This window comes from Myotis lucifugus, unplaced genomic scaffold (assembly GCF_000147115.1).
Source record: "Myotis lucifugus unplaced genomic scaffold, Myoluc2.0 scaffold_0, whole genome shotgun sequence".
In the NCBI taxonomy this organism is placed as follows: Eukaryota; Metazoa; Chordata; class Mammalia; order Chiroptera; family Vespertilionidae; genus Myotis; species Myotis lucifugus.
In genome coordinates this window covers 26,261,933-26,284,203 of record NW_005871048.1, presented here as the reverse complement: position 1 = coordinate 26,284,203, position 22,271 = coordinate 26,261,933, and the positions used below count along the sequence as shown (strand labels likewise).

The 22,271-nt window shown below is 35.7% G+C and overlaps 1 protein-coding gene across 8 annotated transcripts in view; it reads right to left on the bottom strand.

Moving 5' to 3' along the window:
* The window catches only part of FAM172A (family with sequence similarity 172 member A), a 379,783-nt gene that overhangs the window by 291,838 nt on the left and 65,674 nt on the right, over positions 1-22,271 (bottom strand). For all 8 annotated transcript variants that reach the window (XM_023749992.1, XM_023749974.1, XM_006081215.3 and 5 more), the window contains one exon: positions 3,390-3,455. In XM_023749992.1, the coding sequence (XP_023605760.1) occupies positions 3,390-3,455 (66 nt within the window). The remainder of the gene's footprint in view (positions 1-3,389; positions 3,456-22,271) is intronic.

Genomic DNA, 22,271 nt, shown 5'->3' with positions numbered 1-22,271 from the left:
TGTGTGGGGCATTAGGGGGTGACCAGGCTGGCAGGGAGGCATTTTAGGGGCAACCAGGCCAGCAGAGAGGGGCTGTTGGGGGTGCCCACACTGGCATGGGGGTTAGTAAGGGGCAACCATGCTGGTGGGAGGGGGGCAGTTAGGGGCAACCAGGCCGGTGGGGGGGGGACAGTTGGGGCGACCAGGTTGGCAGAGGGTGCAGATGGGGGTGACCAGGCCGGCAGGCAGAGGTGATTAGGGGTGATCAGGCTGGCAGGGGGGCCAGTAGGGGTGATCAGGCAGGCAGGCAAGTGAGCAGTTAGGAGCCAGCGGTCCTGAATTGTGAGAGGGATGTCTGATTGCCGATTTAGGCCCGATCCTCAGGGGTCCCGGATTGGAGAGGGTGCAGGCTGAGCTGAGGGGACCCCACCTCCCATGCACGAATTTCGTGCACCGGGCCTCTAGTAATTCTATAATAAAAGAATACTGCACTTAAAATAGAAACAGAAAGACCCAATTGGAGGATACACCTACTGGAAAATCATATATTACGTACAAATACCACTAAGCTTTTAAAAGATGAAGAGGAAACTATTTAAAAATTCAAAAATCTACCATTCTATGTAAATGGACTTTAAAGTTTCATTCAGAGTATGAACATAAGGTTATATAATAATTATTTAATAAGGGAATATTATTTATGTATTCCGATACCTTACTTTATATACCAGCTATCTATGGATAAAAATTAAATATTTTTATTCATTTTGATTGTACTTAAATACTTAGGTTTAAACTAGATGATATATGATTTAGATTTTAAAGACTAAATGAAGCGATGACTCCCCAGTCATTTACTACATGCGCCACAGCAGGCACTGAGTGACATTCCACATCAGCAGTGGCAAGTAACTAGGAATGGAAGCCTCTATGCAGCCTGGTCAGAAACAGAAAGTACAGCTGTGATGGCAGGTAATACACACCCTCGAACAGAGAGGATCAATCCACCTGCTATGTAATTAAATAGTTCTTCACTTCATCAATGGTGTATATCCATGCAGTCATCAAAATAAGAAATAAACAAAAACTCTAGATACCAAAAATGCCCTGGATTCCAAGTATTCCCAGTCACTATTCCTGGGAGGAGAACAAAAACAAAATTCCTCTACTTCTAAAACAATCAGATTGATATAACAGAGGCTTAGAAATTCATGTAAACAGAGCACAAAGGGCAATTATTTCATCAACAAGAGGATGGCCACAGAGCTTAAGAAAAAATTCCACCTTCTCAGTAAAACCTTCCCTGACCACCCCTTTTAACTAATATCCCAAAAATTCTCTAGTTCCTTTCTCTCTTTTATTTTCCTCCATAGCACATGCCATGATCTAATAAATTGTATGCTTTACTTTATATATTTGTTCATATAACTGTTTATTAACCTTCTGCTTCCTTCACTAGAATGTAAGTTTAGGAAGGCATGAGCTTTTCTGTTTGTATCTAGCTACATTCCCAATGCCTAAAGGAGAGGTGGCATATTGTAGGCATTCTGTAAATAAAGGAATGAACAAACTTTTGGAATAAGTAATCTTATCAAGCATCACCAGTGACTTTCTTTAGATAAAAGGTATTTAACTAAACAATGCATCCTATAACTGGTTATAACTTGCCTGGTTCAGAAAATATATATTGAATATTAAACTAGTACATAATTATAAAGAATTTTAAAAGAGCTACACATGCTAAGAAATAAAATTATGTAATTGTACCTTTATTAGTAGTAATTAAGTATGCAGAAAGAGAGATATGAAGTGTAACAGAATCACTTTAGCTTCAATTGCATGAAATGTCCTGAGTAAAGAAATTACAGTGACAGCAGGTATGACTGAAGCCACAGAGGAAAGGAAGAGGATGAGAGAAAGTGGAAAACCAAATCTAGGTAATTCCAATTTACCTAAAACCATTATAGGAAAACAGAGGAATGACTCAGTTAAAGTGGCTTTAAAAAAAAAAAAAAAAGGAAAATAGTGATAAGAAAAAAGAAAAAATTAAAAAGCAAAGTTGTCAGTGTGTAATAAAAATGAGGCCATGGAGGTTTCTAGTCATGCATTTACCAAAGAGTACATCTAAACATGCACAAATAAAAATGCCTCTTGAAGTCAGTGAGGCTTTAATGGAGCCCAGAATGCTATGGAAAAGGACAGCTGTTTATCTTAGCTCTGGACTTCCCAGTAGGGGCCGAGCACTGTTTCTTTTTACTATTTGACTAAATCCCGTTACCAAGAAATTCAGTCAATTTTTTAAGGAATGAAATGTTGGTAATTTAAATTCCACAGTAATCACTTTAAAACTGGAAAAGTACTTTTTTTCAGAAGATAAAAATGTGGTTTTTTAATTATAACATTTAAAATATTTTAAGGGGCTATAAATTAAGATAACCATGAATAAGCCATGTTACTTAAACATCCCGAAATGTTAACTTAAAAAATATGAGAACATTAGAAAATTCAAGGTAATGAAACTGAATTATGTAATGGTACTAATGATTAAGGAGTAAGGGTAGTATTTGAGCTGGTTATTGGCTAGTATCATATCAATTTGACACAGAACTCTGACTTTGCAATTGGTAACTATAACTTACTTGTATAACGTTAATGATAATTTCCATTAGCAAAATTTCTATATAATGAGTAAAATATTTTTTTCTTCATTAACTGAAGTTTGGAAATGGCTGTTCCAAGTCCATTTTTCTTCAAACAATAGTAATTCATTAAGCCGAGCTTTCATTAGGAATACATACTTATAAAGGTCATTCCAGTGTACCACCTCACTTCAAATAAGTAAGTAATAATAAATTATATCAATAAGTGGGAAAGGGTACAGAAGGGTGGTCCTTCTAATTATATTATCATTTTCAAAAAAGGATGGAAATCAGTCTTATTTTTTGGGGAGGGAGTATTAGTGTTTCTTACCTACATATATCTTATTATATTTTTCAATTACAGTTTACATTCAACATTATTTTGCATTAGTTTCAGGCATACAGCCTACTGGCCAATCATACATCTTACCAAGTGCTCCCCTCTGTCACTTCAAGTACCACCAGGCACCACACACAATTATTACAATATCACTGGCTATATGCCCCATGTTGTACCTAATATCCCGTGTCTATTTTGTAGTATACCTCATCTCATTGTGCACAATACTTCTGAAGATTTTTACTTTTTAAGAACTATTGTACACAATGAGATAAGGAATACTAACAGGAACTTAGTATCATCTTTATCAATATCAAAACACTGGGACCTTAATATTTAAACTTATCACAGTTAACCTAAAACAAAAATCTCCTTCTGAATTGAAAACTATTTTATTTGGAAGTATGAACATTTTAAAAAATTGGACTTACTGGTATAGATATTTTTTTCAAATTACAGTCCTTTTCCAGAAGCTCATATACATACTTTGTGATGATCTAGGTAGGAAAGAAATAACACATTAAGATGCAATGTTGTTCATTATCAAATTCATATAAATTATTATCATTTATTGTTCTGAATGAGTATCTATTTTGGAATGTTCTTATACTAAATTAAGAGACTCTTTACTGATTACTTGTAATAGTTTATTTCCTGTTTCTGTGTGAATAACTATGAACCTTAATACTATGGATTAGGACTAGTTAATATAAACTCATAAATAAGGACTTCCTATTTTTCAAAACAATACTCTGTGAGCATTGTTCCCCCCAGTTATTTCTGGAATCTGTTTTCCCTATAATTTACTTACAGATATTATATCTAATACTAGTAGCCCAGTGCACGAAATTCGTGCACATTAAAAGGGAATTAATTAGTGGAAATATTTTAATATTGCTATTTGCCCTTTCTCTATAATAGAAGTGTGAGAGATGAAAGGAAATTAGTAAAATGTATATGAAAATAATATATAATTTTATTAATAAATAAACAGTAACAAAAGGATATAACAACAACAGAGGCATGATATAAAAACAACAAAAACATGATATAAAAACAAGTGATGCAATGACTGATAAAGTGATTAAACTTATTCTAATGTCTCCCTGTACACCACACTGAGAGTGAAAACACTTTCAGAGGGCTTGACTAATTTCCCTTGTGATGAAGTATTTAGAACTTTAACTGTAACGTCACATGCTCTTCAAACTCAAGAGAAAGCAACATATAACTGACCATGTGCGAAAACGGGTTCAGGTAGGAATATTCCTACCCTGTCTAGAGTTTGTCCTTGTGATTAATTAATAGTCATCACAAATGCTGGCATCACGGGAAACCATCGTCGAATCAATTTAAATGGGAGGCCAGTGTCAGATGGGGACAAATCAATTCTTGGAATCAGAACAACCTCTCCCTCTGCAGATTCTGTCAATACTTCAGCTTTGATAATGTTAGGTCGTAATCTTTTGATAATAAATCTGGTACCATTACAAAGACCCCATTTACTATTAAGATTTCTCAATAGCATGATGATTGCACCCACTTCAATTTTAATTTATGACAGGGCATTCCCGAAGGAGTAATACTACTAAGAAATTCGATGGGAACATTTTCCTTTTCAGCATCATCTGTGGAATCAATGGAATCATCACTCAAATATGTGTGAAAATCTCCATCGAATATATCCAAAATTTCTTCATTTAATTTTTGAACGTGCTCATTTTTTGGACAAAGAATTGCACGTTTAGATATACTTTTAATATTATCTATAGATATAGTATTTCCAAAGGTAGCTTCAATAATAGATCCATTACAAATCATTTCACAGGGGATTTCAATAATATCCATTCCTAAATGAAAACTGCTATCAAGTTTGCCATCTCCAAGTTTTACTAACCATTAACTATAAGCAGAATCCTCTGATCTCATATTTGTTGTAAGAGACAACTTTCTGAAACATTCCCAAACATTGCAGTACTTTAAACTTGTTTGTACTATGGCCGATCGCATAGCATGAGGTATAATACTGAGACATTGTCGAAAATCCCCTCCAAGAAGGAGAACTTTCCCACCAAATACAACATTCAAATTCATAATTTCTCTTAGTAATCTGTCTATGGCATTATAGCATGACTGCATGCCATGGTGCATTCATCAATAATGAGAAGTTGGGGCCTTTTTAATAGTTTTAGCAACTTTACTGTTTATATCGAGTCTAGAAATTGAAGTTTCATTTAATGGAATCGGTAATTTATATTGGGAATGAAAGGTGCTTCCACCGAGAAGTAAATTTGCAGCAATTCCTGTAGACGCTGTGGGTAAAAGAGTACTACCACGACCTCTAATATAATGTATTAAAACTTCATAAAGATATGCCTCCACGCTCCGAGGACCGGTTCCTGCCTCAAACCTCGCCCTCTCGGGAAACAGCTCGGGGAGGGCACAGCCATTTCCAAGACAACCCCTGCAGGACTGACTTCCTTCTGGTTGGTCGAGCCTTGGTCGTGACACTTTACACCCACGGTTTTTATATAAATAGATAATACTATTGTTACTCTGAATCGTAACACCTCTTTTGTATTCACTGAATCAAAGAGGGAAAGGTAGAAGGTAATTCTAGATAGAAAAAAAGGATTCAGCAAAGACAGGAACCAGGTAGTATTACTGTCTGTAACATGGGTAGGCACAAACATGGCTACCCAAAGATGTCCACATCTTAACTTCCAGAACCTGTTAATGTGTTACATTAGATCAATGGTTCTCAACCTGTGGGTCGCGAACCCTTTGGGGGTGGAACGACCCTTTCACAGGGGTCGCCTAAGACCATCGGAAAACACATATATAAGTACATATTGTTTTTGTGATTAATCACTATGCTTTAATTATGTTCAATGTGTAACAATGAAATTGGGGGTCACCACAATTGAGGAACTGTATTAAAGGGTCGCGGCATTAGGAAGGTTGAGAACCACTGCGTTAGATGGTAAAAGAAACTGCAGATATGATTAATGTTAAGAATCCAAGATGGGGAGATTATCCTGGGTTATCTGAGTGGATCAAATCTATAATCATGTAGCCTTAAAAGTGGAAGATTATGGAAAAACTGTGTCAGAAAAATGCAAACTGAGAAGGCCCTGATTGGCCATGTTGATTCTCAAGATGGAAGGAAATCCAAAGATCCTAGGAGGAAAGGCTGATTCAGGGCCTGGAGCACAGAAAGTGCAAGGTGAGTCAGAAAATAAAATTTTGCACCAAAAAATAAGAAAATACTGAAAGATTGATGAATAAATATTAAAAGAACACAAAACTTGCTTGATGATAAGTCATCTGGCCAAATCTAGAATTATCTATGCATCAAAATGATAGCCATGGATTATATAATCCATTGAATAAAATAAGAATCAATAATTCCATAATGAAATAAATAAAGTAAAAAGAAAAGGAGAAAGGAAGTTCTTTCCTGCAATAGTATGTCAACTAATGCATACAGAAGAAATGACGGAATTAGAGAATCAGCAATAGACTCTAAAATTAAAAGGTGAAAGTTCCATAAAGAACATAGTCTGAAGTATTTCCCCCCAAATTACTGACTAATCACAAAGAGTAAAATAATAGTAACTCTATGATATGACCTGACATACATCACCAATATTGGAGCAAACCAAAATTGTGTACTTTTTTTTTTAATCTTTTTATTTTTAATTTTATTTTTTAATTGTTTTATTGCTTAAAGTATTACAAAGAGTATTACATATGTCTCCTTTTTTCCCCCGCCCTTGACAATCCCCTGGCCTCCCCTCCCCCCCAGTGTCTTATGTCCATTGGTTATACATACAAGTCCTTCAGTTGATCTCTTACCCTCCCTTCCTGCACCCCAACCCTCCCCGGCCTTCCCGCTGTAGTTTGACAGTCTGTTCGAGGCTGCTCTGCCTCTGTATCTATTTTTGTTCATAAGTTTATAATGGTCTTTATTATCCATAAATGAGTGAGATCATGTGGTATTTTCCCTTCAATGACTGGCTTATTTCACTTAGCATAATGCTCTCCAGTTCCATCCATGCTGTTGCAAATGGTAAGAATTCCTTCTTTTTTACAGCAGCATAGTATTCCATCGTGTAGATGTACCACTGTTTTCTAATCCATTCATCTACTGATGGGCACTTAGGCTGTTTCGAGATCTTAGCTATGGTGAATTGTGCTGCTATGAACATAGGGGTGCATATATCCTTTCTGATTGGTGTTTCTGTTTTCTTGGGATATATTCCTAGAAGTGGGATCACGGGGTCAAATGATATCATGCATGGAAGATAAAGATCACATCGAAGGTACTTCTGTCAAAAAAAGCATTACCTAAATCTACTTATGAGAATACATATGACAAACTCAAATTGAGGGTCATTCTATAAATGTCCTATACTTCGAAAAAAAAATGTCAATACCAAGGAAGTTTTAAAAAGACTAAGGAATGGTTCCACATTAAAGGAGAATAAAGAGATATGACAACTAAATGCAAAGTGTGAACCTAGATTTAGTCCTGGAGTTGAGGAATATCAGCTATCAAGTACATTATGTGACAATTAACGAACTTTCAAGCATGGCTTATAGATTGATAATATTGAATCAATGTAAAATTGCCTGATTCTGATAACTGCACTGTAATTATGAAATAATATTCTTAGGAAATATGTACCAATGTATTAGAGGTAAAAAGGTCATAAAATTTCCAACTTTTTTCTCAAATGGTTCAGAAAATAATTATGTAATATGTAATCTATATGGTCTTTGTAATCACTCAACTTTTCTGTGTAAAATTATATCAAAATACAATGTTATTTAAAAATTTCCCATACTGTACATATTCCTAGTTCAGGTGCTACTGAGACTGCCTGTATTTTCACAAGTATTTCAATGCACTAGTAGATGTGGCCAATGACAAACAGGGTAACAACAACTGGCTTTCATCAAAATATTTTAATTTCTTGAAATGTTACAAGACCACAGCTATTATCAAGGATAATTTTCATCCATATTGCTTGTCAAAAGCAAAGATTCACTGGAGCAAGTCCTATAATTTTCCATGTTTGTGACTATGCTCATCCCCCACCTAAAATTCTCTTAACTTTCTCATTTTTCTGCAACTGCTCAAAAAACAATTCAAATGCTACCTCCTACCTAAAGTTTTCACTGGTCCTGCCAATAACTATGCCTTTCTTATGACATTTAGTGCTCCATAGTGATTACCTCACATTCTCATTTGCCCACCAAAGTGAGCCCTTAATAAGTAAGAATTACATGTATCCTACTTTATTGTAGCATCAACCACACTGTAGATACACATGAACAATGAATGAATGAAAAATAATTGGTAGTGCTCACAAAAATGTGACTTTTCAGTTTATAAAAACACACAAGCAATACATTTAAAATATTTTAAAAATTACTTTTTGTATTGAAAGTAAATTCATAAGATTTAAACATGAAAACAGAACACAATAGACATTGAGAAGTCTCACTCCCACCCCTGTCTTCCTCCATTGTATACCCCCTCATTCTGACCCTTGCTGGTAATCTTACTAGTTTCTTATGCATCTTCCCGTGTTTCTTAGTGCAGTCTAAGCAAATAAAAATGTATTATTTCCCACTGTTTCTTAGAAAAGACAACATACTGTACATACTGTGTTGCACAATGTATTCCTATCTTCTGAAGACCAAATATTGTGTTACTTATCATCTAAAAATGTATACTGATGATCTACTCTCTCAGAAATAGAGACCTTTATTCTACTTCAATAGTCATAGTATTTCATTGTGTGGATGTACCACAGTTTAGTAAAAATTTTAAAAATTATTTAATGCTTCACAAAAAATAGTCACTAAGAAAAACATACATAACCTTAAGCATTATTTCTTAAATCCTATGCAAATTAAATGTACACAAAGTTATTACCTTGGAACTTAGAGATCATTTAAAATTATTTTTTTCACCCTGCAAGTTACCTAATTATTTTAAAAAGAAAACACTTTTCCCTTTTATGTCTCATTTATCTAAACATTTCATCCTAGCTTCCTCCTGGGTAGGGATGAAGAGAGAGTAGAAAAGGAGGAAAGATGGAGGGAGGAATATAGAGAAAGAAAGAGAAAGAAAAATTTTCTTAGTAATTAAGATTTAATATTATTCAATAATGTCAGTTTGGCTAAGCCTAAAAGGGCTCCTCTAGCATCTTTACATTAAAGAGACTATGATATGAATGGCAATGAGTTGTCTAATTAGAACTAAAGAACATTTACCCTGGGTGTATATCCTCTTAAGTCAGAACTACATCTTAAATTTCACTAAAATCATCTTCATCTTGGCCCAATTTTCCCCCTTTAAAACCTTTTATACTTCATTCTTAGTGAGTACATTCTAAACTTTAAAAAATCTTTTGAAGTAACTGCTCTTTCAGCATATCTTTGAAATAAAATTCATTCCTCCAACTTTCCATTAGCATTCCCTGGAGTCCAGTCTATATCCCCAGCTGTCCTTCATTTACATCAGCTTCAGATCATTTGCTCACACATTTTCCTTTTACCTGCTCTAAAGAAGAGACCTCCTTTAAGCCATCCTTAAATAGCTTCTTAAATAGCTTACCAGAGACATAGACTTATAAATGTGTCCAACTAACTACATATATCTCCTTGCAGCAATTTCATAGGCACCTCAAATTCAATATGTTCAAACTGAATCCATCTACATATGTCCAAACCTATTTCTCCTTAAGTGTGCTCACCAACTCCATAATGGCACTACCATCCACCTAACTGCTCGAGCCAAAAGCCTAAGTATCATGACTCCTTGTCCTCTTTTATTCCTTACAATCAATCATCAAGTCCTTCAAGCTAATCTTGAAAGATCCCTAGATCTACCCACCTCTACTATCACCATTCTAGTCTATCATCGGGTTATTATCTCTTCTTTGGATTACTTCTGAAGCCTCCTTCTGCTATACCTAATGTAGCACAATTCCCTTCAGATCCTATCTCCTGTTAGCAGACATGTTACCCCTTTAAAATGCAAATCTGGTCTCCCGGTGCTATAAGGAAGGATAAGACCCGAGTCCTTAAATTCAGAAAAGCCCTACCAGATCTGGCCCCTGCCTACTGCTCAAACTTCATCTTACACACGCTTTCCTCACTCTCTGTACTGTGTAATCACATTTCTTTTGAATTCGCAAACGCGTAAGGAACTTTTTCACCACAGAGCCTTAGCAAATTGTGTTTCTTTGCCTGGAAAGCTAGCCCATTCTCTCCTTGCCTAGCTTTAACACCTTCCTTGCCTGGCATTCCAACCTATTTTCAAGACATAGCTAAGAATTTTGAATTCCTCCTTCCCAACACTTAGGTTATTAATAATGTCTTTTCCAATATCTTTACCCCTGGACTTTAAGCTTTTGGAAGACAAGCAACTATATGTTTAGAGGTTTAAATCTTATTTCAGAGTATGAGATCATAATGATTCATCTCTAATACAATTCATGACATTTAAAAAATAGATTTCATTCTAGCGAAGACCTAACAAGAAAAATCTGTTTCTATTCTAAATTTCAGACATATAGACCAATGGAATAGAATAGAGAACCCAGAAATAGACCCAAACCACTATGCTCAATTAATATTTAACAAAGGAGGCAAGAGCATACAATGGGATCAAGACAGTCTCTTCAATAAATGGTGTTGAGAAAATTGGACTGATACATGCAAAAAAAAGAAAGTAGATCACCAACTTACCATACACAAAAATAAACTCAAAATGGATAAAGGACTTAAACATAAGATGGGAAACAATAAAACTCTTAGAAGAAGCCATAGGCAGCAAAATAGCAGACATTTGTCGTAGCAATATCTTTACCGATACAGCTCCTAGGACAATGGAAACTAAAGAGAAAATAAACAAATGGGACTACATCAAAATAAAAAGCTTCTGCACAGCAAAAGAAACCATCAACAAAACAACAATAGAGCCCACTGCATGGGAAAACATATTTGCCAATGTTATCTCTGATAAGGGTTTAATCTCCAACATTTATAGGGAACTCATACAACTTAACAAAAGGAAGATAAACAACCCAATCAAAAACTGGGAAACAGACCTAAATATATACTTTTCGAAAGACGACATACAGGCCAAGAGACATATGAAAACATGCTCAAAGTCACTAATCATCCAAGAGATGCAAATCAAAACAACAATGCAGTACCATCTCACACCTGTCAGAATGGCTATCATCAACAAATCAACAAATGACAAGTGCTGGCGAGGATGCGGAGAAAAAGGAACCCCCCTTCACTGCTGGTGGGAATGCAGACTGGTGCAGCCACTGTGGAAACAGTATAGCGTTTTCTCAAAAAACTAAAAATGGAACTCCCATTTGACCCAGTGATCCCACTTCTAGGAATATATCCCAAGAAACTAGAAACACCAATCAGAAAGGACATATGCACCCCTATGTTCATAGCAGCACAATTTACAGTAGCTAAGATTTGGGAACAGCCTAAGTGCCCATCAGCAGATGAGTGGATTAAAAACTGTGGTACATCTACACAATGGAATACTATGCTGCTGTAAAAAGGAAGGAACTCCTACCATTTGCAACAGCATGGATGAACCTGGTGAGCATTATGCTAAGTGAAATAAGCCAGTCAGAGAAAGATAAATATCACATGATCTCACTCATTTGTGGAATATAATGAACAACATAAACTGATGAACAAAAACAGATCCAGAGACAGAGAAGCATCGATCAGACCGTCAAACCTCAGAGGGAAGGCAGGGGAGGGCGGGGATAAGGGGGAGAGATAACCAAAGAACTTGTATGCATGTATATAAGCAAAACCAATGGACACAGACACTAGGGGGATGAGGGCACGAGCGGGGGTGTGTGTGGGGGCAATGGGGGGGATAAGGACACATATGTAATACCTTAATCAATAAAGAAAAAAGAAATGAAAACACCTTTTTAATGAGTCCTACACAATTTTAAAAAGTAAACTCTGAAGGCATATATATTAGTTTAATGAAAACATACTAAAGAGATTAGTTGTCATTAAAATAGAAAACTTCTTAAACTGAAAAAGTATCTTAGCATTTTGGCTTAACAAAAGCAAACTAAAAAAAAAATACCTCAAATATATAATATGTAACTTCAGTGATATCTAAAAGCTATTTTATTATATAAAATATTTTGCTTTGGAGAGCCTCACCAGCTGGTAGCATTTGCCCAGAGAGACAGCTGTTTTTTTTAATTTCCCTATCTCAGCACGTTTCCAACTGTCAATTCTAACTGTATGCAATCCCATAGTGACAGAATACTTTAAGAAAAATGGCTCATTAACTGTAAATCTACGAAGTCCACTCTCTTCAGTGAATTCAAATTAAATCCACAGACTTGCTAGATCATAACAGAATTCCCCACACATTTCTGTTGTTCTTTTGCATTGCAGACTTAAAGTAAAATATTCACCCAATCTACTATAAAATATTTTGCTCAATTCTATAAATGCACTGACATAAAAATGTTAGTGGAAGTTTACTTTAAAAAATTATAAATTGCAAAGCTATTTTAATAAAATAAGAACTTCCAAATAATTTTACAATGTAAGTGGCTCACAATTTTGCAGAGAGAATCGTTTGGACAATAATGCTCAAATTTTAAACGAATAAGTTTAAGTTTCTTAGAAAATTACCAGTAACAACTCTAAGAGGACATTGATCACACATAAGAATCGAATCTATAAGAATCAAATGAGATAATATACATAAAAAAGCTCCAAAAAAGAAAATCAGTTTTTAAGTGCAAGGTGTTTTTACTATTGATACAAGTAAATCACCTTCATAAATTATTTGGAGAGAATTATAGCACATAAGCACAGGCCATCTGAGGCAGATGCATAATACACACACACACACACCAAGAGCATATCACTCGGGGATAGTCATAGTCATAAGAGAAATTGGAGACCTTGTACACTGTTGGTGGGAATGTAAAATGGTGCAAGCCACTATGGAAACAGTATAAAGCTTCCTTAAAAAGTTAAAAAAAGAATTATGACCCAACAGTCCTACTCTGAGTATATATCCAAAAGATTGGAAATAGGATATCTAAGGTATCTGCATTCCCACATTCGGTGCAGCATTGTCACATTATCGAAGATAGGAAAACAATCCAAATGCCAATCAATGGATGCATGAATGGATAAAGAAAATGTGGTATATACATATACTGAATATTGTTCAGCCTTAGAAAAGAAGGAAATTCAGCCATATGCTACAACTTGGATGAAACTGAAGGACATTATGCTGAGTGAAATAGTCAAACTCAAAGAAACAGAGAGTAAAATGGTAGCTGCCAAGGGCTAGTGAAGGGGGAAATGGGAAGTTGCTATCCAATGAGTATATAGTTTCAGTTTTATAAGATTAATTAGCTCTGGAGATCTGCAGTTCAAATAGTGCTTATGGTATCAATACTGTATTTGGCACTTAAATTTTTTTCAAGAGGATAGAGCTCATGTTAAGTGTTCTTACTACAATTATATACAAGGTGTCCAAATGTATACACACTTTATCAGCTGATAGCTCACTTTTGAAAATGAAATGTATATTAATAAATACTGCCTTTATAATTATTCAAAGTGTGTGTGTACATTTTTAGGATTATATATATATATATATATATATATATATATACACACACACACACACACACACACATACATACATACATACATACATACTAGAGGCCCAGTGCACAAAAATTTGTGCACTCGGGGGGTCCCTCAGCCTGGCCTATGCCCTCTTGCAGTCTGGGACCCCTCGGAGGATGTCCACCTGCTGGCTTAGGCCCGCTCCCTGGGGGATCGGGCCCAAGCTGGCAGTCAGACATCCCTCTGGCAGCCCGGCAGCCCTCGGGGGATGTCCACTTACCAGCAGGGAGCAGACCTAAGCTGCAATTGGACATCCTTAGCGCTGCTGAGGAGGCAGAAGAGGCTCCCACCACCACCACCGCTGTGCTGACAGCCATCAGCCTGGCTTGTGGCTGAGCAGAGCTCCCCCTGTGGGAGTGCACTAACCAACAGGGGACAGCTCCTGCATTGAGGGTCTGCCCCCTGGTGGTCAGTGTGTGTGTCATAGTGACCAGTCATTCGCAGTTGTTCTGCTGTTAGGGTCAGTTTGCATATTACCCTTTTATTATATAGGAGATATATATATAGTTTATGATAAATATAAAAATCTCATAGCCCTGTCCCATATCATTACAAACACAAAAGATTTGCTGGAACTAAAAGAAACTTCTAGAGAAGTACAATGTTGGGCATGCAGTGATTTGAAGACAAAGTTACAAAAACTATGGTCCCTTCTTCATTTTCTTCCAAATGCTGTTCCCTAAATAGATGGACAATGCTTGAATTATCACATATGTGGAGACTAAGTCTCTTCTTTACTGACTGTAAGAATATTTGCAGACCAAGACTGTCAGCCCACATCACCTTTGGAACTACTCAGAAACTACCACTAATTAGGGATGATGTGACAGTTTTAATCTAATAATATATTATATAGCCGGAGTGGTGTGGCTTAGTGGTTGAGTATCGACCTATGAACTCAGGAGGTCAGGGTTCAATTACGGTCAGGGAATATGTCCGGGTTTCAGGCTCGGTCCCCAGTGTGGGGCATGCAGAAGGCAGCCGATTAATGATTCTCTCTCATCATTGATGTTTCTACCTTTCTCTCCTTCTCCCTTCCTTTCTGAAATCAATAAATATCCTATATAATAAAAGCATAATATGCAAATCAACCAAACGGCGGAACGATAAGTTGGCAGGAGGTGGGGCAGGTGAGCAGACCAGGCAGCGCCAGGCCAGCCAAGATGCATGCCAGCAGGCAGAGGGAGGGGACGGCAATGGGGAGGGGGGGAGGCGGCAGCAACGAAGGGGTGATGGGGGGCAGGGCCTCACTGGCCAGTGCCATCCCCTGATCAGCGCCTGGTCACCTCCCACAGAGTGAGGCCAGCAGGAGTGGCAGGTGATCAGCCCACCCCATCGCCTCCCACAGAGGGAGGTTGGTAGCGGCAGCAGCAGGGTGATGGGGGCAGCATGGTCCCCTGATCAGCCTGCCTGGTTGCCTCCAACAGAGGGAGGCCAGACCGCAGCTTAGCCATCAGTAGGACATCCCCTGAGGGCTCCCAGACTGTGAGAGGGCGCAGGCCGGGCTGAAGAATGCCCCCCCCCCCGCCCCCCAAGTGCACGAATTTTCATGCACCGGGCCTCTAGTGTGTGTGTGTATGTGTGTGTGTGTGTGTATGTTTGTGTGTGTAAATATATATATATATATATTCTATATCCCTCTGTCTATATGTATCAGCCTACCTAAATGTATATACCAAACATGCATACATACATATACAGTCTAGGCATTAAATAAGTTACTGTCCTTAGGAAAAATAAATTAATAACTTTCTCCACAGATATACACAGGTTTCTAAAATAGGAACAGATATCTTTATGAAATCATTAGAACAATGGGCAGTATCCTTTTTAAATTTATGGGCAGTGCATTGTTTATGGATCTAAAGTTTGTATGGGATGCAGAGTGTTGGACTAGTTCTAAGATTTAGGGACTGTGCAGTGTCACTGAGGCATCCCAAATAAACTCTCACTGGTTTACAAATTCAAGTCTGAATTCTTGCACAGGACCCTCTAATATCTCAATTAAGATCAGCCTGCATTCTGGGATCCACTAAATTGTTCTATAACCATTGACTTACACTGCTACAAACCTGAAAAAGAAATTGCTTTCCTAATGTGAAATTTTCCCATTTTACTATACTTTTCTATTCAAGGAACTGATGCTTTGAAAATGTTTCTCATTTACAAATATATAAATTTGTGATTATTTTCTAAGAAATAATTATGATCTGAGATAACTTAGTAATATCCTGTTTGAAAGCAAACAAAAGTAATTCTTAACCCTCCACATAAAGTGTTCTTCCCTGATTACAGCAATGAATACAACACTGCTTAATGTGAAGCCCAATTCATGCTATCAGTAGTTTGTTGAGTCAACAAATATTTCTTGAGAAGCTACTATGTGCCAGTCATTGATCCAGGCACTGGGGTTATAGAAGAGAAAATACAAACATCTGCTCTCAGGATACAGATACTAAAAGCAAACAAATAAATCAGATAGCTCTTTATTACTTCACAGACTACATAATTCCTGACTGAACCTTTCACCTCTAGTTTCTGTGTGACAGGTGGATCTGCCAGCTATTTCTACTCCCAACTGTCAACACGCACACTATTTTTTTCTACCAAATCCACCATTACTAAATATAAGTTGTTAGAGTGACCTATTGTCAAGCTCCAAAAGATACCTAGCTCAGACAATTTAGGATTTAGCAAACAAATATTTTATTTGATAAACTGGTTGTGTCCCTCAGTTGATTTTAACATTTAAGTATAACATGAAGACAAATACTCAAGGAACTAGATGGGAAATTAGTACAGGTGAACCCAGATTATGTTTTTTAAGAACTCTGACATAGCTTCAACTAGTTATTCTATATTCAAAAAGACATTCAGGACCCTAAGCAAAAAAGTATACACAGTCTTTTTATGTAATACAGTCTACATACTTATTAGCAAAACCCAATACCTGCAAACATTTTCACAAACTGCTCTTCCCTCCTTCTAGTTACATCTGCTCTCCCTCCTAGAAAAAGTTACTTCTGAAAAGGAGTATATGATTTGAAATATACAACTTTTTAATTCAAGACTGAATAATCTCATGCAATCAGTTAACCTCTACCTCAGAATACTTCATTGGTAAAAATGGCCAAACACAAAAATCAATATATAGTCAATGGCTTATAACAGTTTTAGTTAAAGTATTCCATAAAACTTTCAATAGTGTTATATTGACCTCAAATACTTATTCTAAATAAAGTTCCAGAATTCTTTCTAAATTCCATATAACACTGTAAAATAATCAGAATCCCTCTGCTGTGTTTTTTTAATATATGTTTTTATTGTTTTCAGAGAGAGAGGGAGGGAGGGAGGGAGGGAGGGAGGGAGGAGGAGGGGTAAGGGAGGGGGAGGGGGGGAGGCGGAGGGGGAGGGAATGAGAAAGAATCATGCATCAGCTGCCTCCTGCATGGCCCCTACTGGGGATTGAAACCCCAACCTGGGCATGTGCCCTGACCAGGAATCAAACTGAGACCTCCTGGTTTATGGGTCAACGCTCAACTACTGAGCAACATCGGCCATGTGGAATCCCTCTGTTCTGATCAAATAGTGCACAACCCAAAAAGAGATTCCCAATAGTATATGTGTCTGTACACACACACACACACACACACACACACACAAATATGAGTATGTGTGAATGCATAAGAATATCCCCAAAGGAGAAAGAGGTTCAAAGAACAATTTGTGCAGTCTCTTCTTTAAAAATAAGAGAAAAAAAACCCATAAAACTGACAAATTCATGAAGCGGAATAAAATAAAGAGTGTAATGAGGAGTCCCATCTGCCTATGACATAATAGCCAAGCATGATTTTTTAGAATCTTTTTCCTTTAACTAATTTAACAAAATGTTCTTAAAACCTAGAGAGTATTGAGATGGAGATGTGATGGGGAGGTATAAATTAGCATATATTTTGGAAGTCCAATATAGTTTACCTTTATTGGTAATAGATTTTAGACTAGTTTTTATTTCTATTATTTCCAAAATCCTAATCAATTTTGAGGAAATAAAGTAATAAATAAAAATATGTACAAACTTAGAATAAACCCATCCTTCTTCTGGCTCATGCAAAATATATTTGTAAAATATTTGCATGTAAAAACAAACTGCAAATACTGCAAACTACATTTCATGCAAAATATACTTTGCATTAAATATCTACCTGAATAAAGATTTTTTCCCCAGAGCACAGAATGATAAAGATTTAGTACAAAAGGACATTGGCTCAGAACAACATACCAGATGAACATAAAAGGTTAATTTTAATAATCAAATTCATAATTCATCTAATCTAGGAAATGCCAAGAATAGTTTAAAGAGATATTCCATTTAACATGAACTAATGCACCAACTGTTAGTAACAGTGAAGATGACTAAATGATTCTGAAATACAATATGCTTGTGTTTAATGACATCAATAGACATGTAGAAAATTTACAATAGGTTATTTGCCCAGCTACTATGATGCTTGTAAAACCATTACTAGGCTACAAATTTTATTCTACTTTTAGAACTACCCATGATCGGAGAAAAAAAAAATCGCATAAGACATATTATTCTTTTCTTACACAGGTACAATTCAGTGAAAATACAATTTTAAGAATGTTATGCTTTTGTTTCTGGCACAGAAAAACATCTCTAAGCATTATTCATATTATTTCTCTCCCCTAAAGTTAACATACTTTAATGCCATATGGGCACAAATTTACTTCTGTTCATTTAAACTTGCAATTAAACTTTATAACATAGAAAGCCGCTAAAGTAAAATAATCCCATTCCACTGAAAGGCTTTTTTTTTCCCCTCTAAAATAACATGGGTGATGTGCCAAATGGCTGGGGTAGTAGCTCATTATACCTTCAGAAAGAATCCAAGTTTTAGGCTTATCTTGCATTCTCACATGTAGCGTCAAAACCTTGGAGTGCTATCAAGGGTTAGAAAGGGCAGATCAAATGTCTGAATTGAGTAAATTCTATTCCGAGAGCATTCGTTGTTTAGTGATCTAATGAACAATGCATCAGTAGTCTACTGACCAATGCATTTTATTTTAACTTTATTAAATGACAAAAGTCCTTATATCTAAAATATTCAAACCATTTCACAGAAAGAAGCCCTTGTGTTGCCCATAAAATGTTCTGGCTTTTTAAAAATCTACATCAACTCTTTCAAAATAAAAAAATTCCATTCAGTGGACTGAAAGAAATAACTTGTAAAATTCTGATTTATAGGGAATCAGAAAGCTAATATACTTTATAAGAAGTAAACATCAGGATGTGGTCCAGCATATCATTAATCCTAAATATATGTTCATTTTTTCCTTTTTATTTATTTTTAAATTAAATTTGTTGGGTGACATTGGTTAATAAGATCATATAGGTTTAAAGTATACATTTCTATGACACATGATCTGTATATCACCCAAAGTCAAATCATCTTCCATCACCATATGTTTGGCCCTCCTTTAAAACAAGTTTCTCAGATGTATTAATGGATAGGTTTTCATGATCGATAAAGTATTTAAAATAGATTTCATTTAATATATCAGTAAATTTCACTAACTGCACTTTTTGTGTGTTTATTTACTTTTTTTAATGCAAGATATAATTCACATACAGTAAAATGTACTCTTTCACAGTATATAATTCAGTGGCTTTTGATCTATTCACAAAGTAATGTAATTATCACCAATCTATCTATCCATAGGCAAAATAAAAATAAAAAATAAGAACTTTAGCCTGTCTCACACCAAACATGTTCACAAATGTTTTGGGAACATTTTCATCACTCCCAAAATGAAATCCACACCCATTAGCAGTCATTTCCCTCCCTTCTCTCTGCCCAGCGCCTTACAACTACTAAACTAATTTGTCTTTTATGGATTTTAAGTGGGCACATGAAAAGAGAAGGCATAACCAATTATAGTAGCAAGGCCAAAGAAAGATTTCTAAGGAATCAGGCGACAATATGGGGGGTGGGGAGATGATGAGGGGATTAAACCAGGACATATAAAACAACATTCTCCATAGTATCAACAATGGTAAATTTTTACTCCATATTTGGAGAGTTTGAATAAAATTGTTAGGGCACTTAAATTATTTAATGTTAATAACGACACAAATTCTAGTGGTTGGCACCATGACAAATAAGCCAAAAAATCCCACAAAAAACAAACAAACAAACAAACAAAACAGATTGAGTTCAAAAGCAAAAATAAATACTTCATTTTGAAATTGAAATGCAGTCACATATTCAATTATATTAGTCAACGTGATAAAAAGACTCCACAATAAACTTACAGCTAACATTATATTTAATGGTAAAAGTCTGAATGCTTTCTCCATAAGCCTAAGAACAAAGCAAAAATTTTTCACTTTCACCGTCTTATTCAACATAGTATTAGAGGTTTTGACCAATGCAATAAGGGGGAAAAAAAAGAAATAAAAATTTATTTTTACAGATGACATGTTTGTCTACACAGAAAATCCCAAAAAATATTGCAAGAAAAAATAAATTCTTAGAATAAATGAGTGCAGCAGGAAATGCAGCATGTAAGATAAACTTATAAACATCAATTGTATTTCTATATACAGCAATGAAAACATGAATGCTAAAACTAAAAATATTATACCATTTAAAACTATTCATACAAATGAAATACTCAGGTGCAAAATTAACAAAATGTGTACAAGACTTGTAACCTGAAAAGTATGAAACATTGATGAAAGAAATAAAAGACATAAAGAAATGCAAGAAATACTATGTTCATGTAAGACTTAACATAATAAAGATGCTAATGTCTACAAATTGATAAGCAGGTTAATGCAATTCCTATTAAAATCCAAGCATGATTTTTTTAGGTATACAAAAGATTATTTTTTAAAATATATAAAATACATATGGAAAAAATATATGAAAAAGTAAAGGAACTAGAATAGGTAAAACAATTTTGAAGAAGAAAAATAAAGTGGGAGGGATCAGTCCTACTCAATTTTCAAACTTATTATATAGCTTGACCCCACCTGGAAATGTGCATGTCAGGTGACTCAAAATTTCTGCCACTCTGTGCATGTCTTCAAATGACTGTAAAATCACCACAAGTATTAATTCGAGGTTACAAATTAATTTTAACAAGTAGACAAATTTGCAAATAGAAATTCCATAAAATAATGAACATTGACTGTATTTGTAAACTACATATCTGAAAATGAACTATTATCTAGAATTCTCAAAATGTTAGAGTAATAATACCCAAAGAATCCAATCAGAAAATTGCCTAAAAGACATCGAGATATTTTCCTGAAGAGCATATACAGATGTCAAATAAGCATGAAAATAGGTTCAACATCAATAGCCATTAGGGAAATGCAAATTAAAACCACAAAGAAACATCACTAAACATCTAAGAGAATGGCTAAAATAAAACATAGTGATGACACAAATGCTGGTGAGGATGCAGAGAAACTGGATCACTCATACACTGCTGGCGGGAATATAAAATGAAACAGCCACTCTAGAAAACAGCTTGGCAGTTTCTAAAAATATAAACATGTTAACTTACCATACAAGCCAGCAATTACACTCCTGGGCATTTATCCCAGAGTAATAAGCAATTATTCTGACACAAAACCTGTATACAAATGTTTAGAGCAGTTTTATTCATAATAGTTCCAAACTTAAAACAATCCAGATGTCCATAAACGGGTGGTTAGACAAACTGTGGTACATCTATACCATGGAATAATGCTCAGCAATAAAAAAAGAACAAACATAGCCCTGGCACAGTGGCTCAGTTGGCTAGAACATCAAAAGGTTGTGGGTTTGACTCCTGGTCGGGGCATGTACGGGATGCAACCAGATCAATGTTTGTCTCTCATATCAATGTTTCTCTCTCTCTCTCTCTCTCTCTCTCTCTCTCTCTCCCTCCCTCCCTCTCCTCACCCCCATTCTCCTCCCTCTAAAATCAATAAAATATATCTTCAGGCAAAGATTTAAAAAATAATAACTATTGACACATTCATTCAGGAACAACCTGAATGAATTTTCAGAGAATTATGCTGAGTGAAAACAGATAATCCCAAAAGGTTCCATACTAACTGTATGGCCCCATTTATATAACATTAAATGACAGAATTATAGAACTGAAGAAATGATAAATGATTACCAAGGGTTAAGAAGGGGACTGAGGTGGGTAGGAAGTGGGTGTAGCTATATAAGGAATATACAGAAGATCCTTGTGGTGATAGAGATGTTCTATATCAGTGATAGCGAACCTTTTGAGCTCAGCGTGTCAGCATTTTGAAAAACCCTAACTTAACTCTGGTGCTGTGTCACATATAGAAATTTTTTGATATTTGCAACCATAGTAAAACAAAGATTTATATTTTTGATATTTATTTTATATATTTAAATGCCATTTAACAAAGAAAAATCAACCAAATAAATGAGTTCGCGTGTCACCTCTGACACGCGTGTCATAGGTTCGCCATCACTGTTCTATATTTTGACTGTTTCAATATCAATATTCTGGTTTAATCA